This window comes from Phalaenopsis equestris, unplaced genomic scaffold (assembly GCF_001263595.1).
Source record: "Phalaenopsis equestris unplaced genomic scaffold, ASM126359v1 Scaffold000877, whole genome shotgun sequence".
Lineage (NCBI taxonomy): Eukaryota > Viridiplantae > Streptophyta > Magnoliopsida > Asparagales > Orchidaceae > Phalaenopsis > Phalaenopsis equestris.
The window spans coordinates 177,571-180,585 of record NW_018165317.1 but is presented as its reverse complement, the minus strand read 5'-3'; the positions used below and the strand labels follow the sequence as shown (position 1 = coordinate 180,585).

The 3,015-nt window shown below is 28.0% G+C and overlaps 1 protein-coding gene across 1 annotated transcript in view; it reads left to right on the top strand.

Annotated features, from left to right (window-relative positions):
• Positions 1–1,053: 1,053 nt before the first annotated feature.
• Positions 1,054–3,015, top strand: part of LOC110032063 (WAT1-related protein At2g39510-like) — a 3,626-nt gene continuing 1,664 nt past the window's right edge. The window contains exons 1-4 of the mRNA XM_020735575.1: positions 1,054–1,283; positions 1,461–1,523; positions 2,024–2,140; positions 2,223–2,451. Coding sequence (XP_020591234.1) covers positions 1,084–1,283; positions 1,461–1,523; positions 2,024–2,140; positions 2,223–2,451 — 609 coding nt within the window. The 5' untranslated portion in view covers positions 1,054–1,083. The remainder of the gene's footprint in view (positions 1,284–1,460; positions 1,524–2,023; positions 2,141–2,222; positions 2,452–3,015) is intronic.

The window sequence follows — 3,015 nt, the reverse complement described above, 5'->3', positions numbered from 1 at the left end:
CATTGACTCTTTAAATTAATTAGAAAAAATAGATGTATGATGTTGGATTTGAACTTGCACCAGTTATATAGAATAGAAAGCACAATATCACATAACATAACGAGTTGTTATGATTTAAACTTAGATATCAATATATATAATATATCATTACATAAATAATATATAAAATTTTTTTATTTCAATTTAAAACAAGCCGAAACAATCGAACTAAGGCTTGTTTGATTCTGTTATTTTATAATTCGAGCTTAAAATATTTGTTATTGTTCAGCTCATTTACTTAACGAATAATTTGAACACGAACTATTCCCTAATAATGAGAATAAGTACAATGAGCTTTTTGACAACCCTACTAAGAAGCAGGAGAAGAGAGCAATAAGAGAATCATGGAAGAAAGAATAACATCAATTTATCTATGAGAGCAAAGTATGAAAGAATCCTTTGGTAATTGCTACCCCTAGTGAAGGAATAAATGCTTTTAAATTTATTATACTTTTTTTACTGGACCTGCTCACATTTGTGATGGAAAACCTCACTTTTATTGTATACTACACTCCTATATTTTCATTATATTACTGAAAAAATTAAGCCATTTTTCATATATTATACATTATATTTGAGATTTGATACATCGATAATGTGTGATCCTCACAGTGTAGTAGCCACCCCTTTTATGTTGTTAGCATCACATTGAAGCCTTGTGGCCTTGTTATTTTCTAATGCCTGCCTCAGACCACATGTCACACACACCTTGTCACCTCTTGTATCCTCACTAATGATACCTTATGATATATTTAAGTTTATAACAAGATATACAAAAAAAAAAGTCTAATTCTATAAGATTTTTTAAAAATTATTCAATGGTTATATTTGTCATAATAATCAGTGATTAAGAATATTTCCCAATAAGTAAGTGGAAGGACTGACTTTATTCTAAGTTGCAACTTGTTAAAGTGTGATTACATATGTAAAATTTACACCTTTCTTACAAATCAAATTCTCATTATAAAAGAAAAGCCGTTTCAATTAATTTATTCCTGCTCAAAATCCAACTCTTATAAAATCAACACCATAACTTCTGAAGTTATGGATTTAGAAGCTTTCAATAGAGCTTATAGAAGATTAAAGCCTTACATTTTGATGGTTCTGACACAGATAGGCTATACTATTCTCTACTTCATCACCAAATCTTCTTTCAATCATGGAATGAATCCACATGTTTACGTGACTTACAGACATATTGTGTCTGGTTTCGCCACCTTACCATTTGCCTATTTTATTGAAAGGCAAGATTTTTAGCATTTGATTTTCTTAAGTTTAATAATTATGGACGAGGATGCATTGCTATCAAAAGGGAATTCTATAGTTCCATCATAACTATTTATATTCAAGGCTTTAATTATTCTTCTCTAATGAATTGTATAATTTACTCATAAAAAGCATAACTTTTATATTTTTTGCAGAAAGTTAAGACTAAAGCTGACATTGGCTTTGTTTATAGAGATATTTGTGTTGTCTCTTTTTGGGTAAGCTAGAACAATATCGCATAATTTAACAAAATTATATTTATAAAAGAGTAGATGAGCAAAATGATCCTTATAGTTCATTGCAGTCTCAAACATTTTCTGGTGTTTAATTTGGTCTCTCAACTCATAAAACCAGAGAAAATTTAACCATAGTGTCATCTTTGCCAATGCTTGAGATAGAAATTGGTACATGTAAGTTTTTTGTTTTTATTATTTTGGACATTTTATCATCAATCTTATCAGTTGTGGTCATTATTAAGAAAATAGTTTGATCTTAGAAAAAAAAACGTTTCAATGACGTTATCCCCTACTAACTTAGTCTAAAGAAAAAACTAAACTAATATCAAAACTAAGATAGTTTAGATTTGATGAGTTGAGAAACTAAATTGAACTCCAAAACATATTGAGATTAAAATAAACACACCCAAAAAATATGATACTATTTTAGTCATATACTTATTTGTTAACACATACTAACCCCTTTTCTCATATTAAAACAGAGTAAGCTTAACTCTGAACATGTATTTCACAAGTTTAAGATGCACATCACCAATTTTTCTTGCTTCAATGGTGAATGCAATACCTTCCTTAACATTTCTTATGGCTATTCTATTAAGGTATGGAATCTTTTTTTGGTTCATTGCAACCTTTAATATTTTAGTAGTTGAAACATTGCTTTCTTCTTTTTCATTATCATAGATTTGAGCATGTCAACATCCAGAGTCAAAAGGGATATGCTAAGGTTATTGGGACCTTAGTATGCTTAGCTGGTGCTATAACAATGACATTGTACAAAGGTTCAAAAATAAGAACATTACGGGGTGCTATAATTCATATGCATGAAAATAAAATCAAAGAAAATTGGTTAAAAGGTTCTATTCTTATAGTGGCAAGTTGTATAGCATGGTCAATATGGTATATTATGCAGGTATGAAACTCTAACATGTGATAGGTTTAATGTGAATATTACCTTTCAATAATTGTATTGTAGCTTTAAATAAATTTAGTTGATTTGATGAAGTATTTTAGAAGAATGTTTATTAAGTTCATTGAACCATTTTATATTAAACTTTAATTTTTATCAAATATGCTTCTCAACTTTAATAATTTATGAAAAAATTTTATCAAATAACTTTAATTCATAAGAAAGCATAGGCAGAACAAAACAATGTCAACAAGGCTTCAGACATTAATATTTATTTACAAATTTATTTAAAATAACAATGGACAGAAAAAATTTTAATCACACATTACTTTATAATTTTAAATTAGATGAAATGTGAGTTCAAAGATTTTTTTCTTAATGTGTGACATGATGACCATTAGTTAAAAAGCTTACAGCCTCACAACCATCACTCATAACTTAAAAAAAATGGTTAAGGTTGAACAAATTATGTGGTTGGATAAAACTTTTGCCAAATGTTTTAAAAAAATAGAAGAGTAATTAAATTTTGAGAATATTGAACTAGACCCCATTTATATATAGATCACA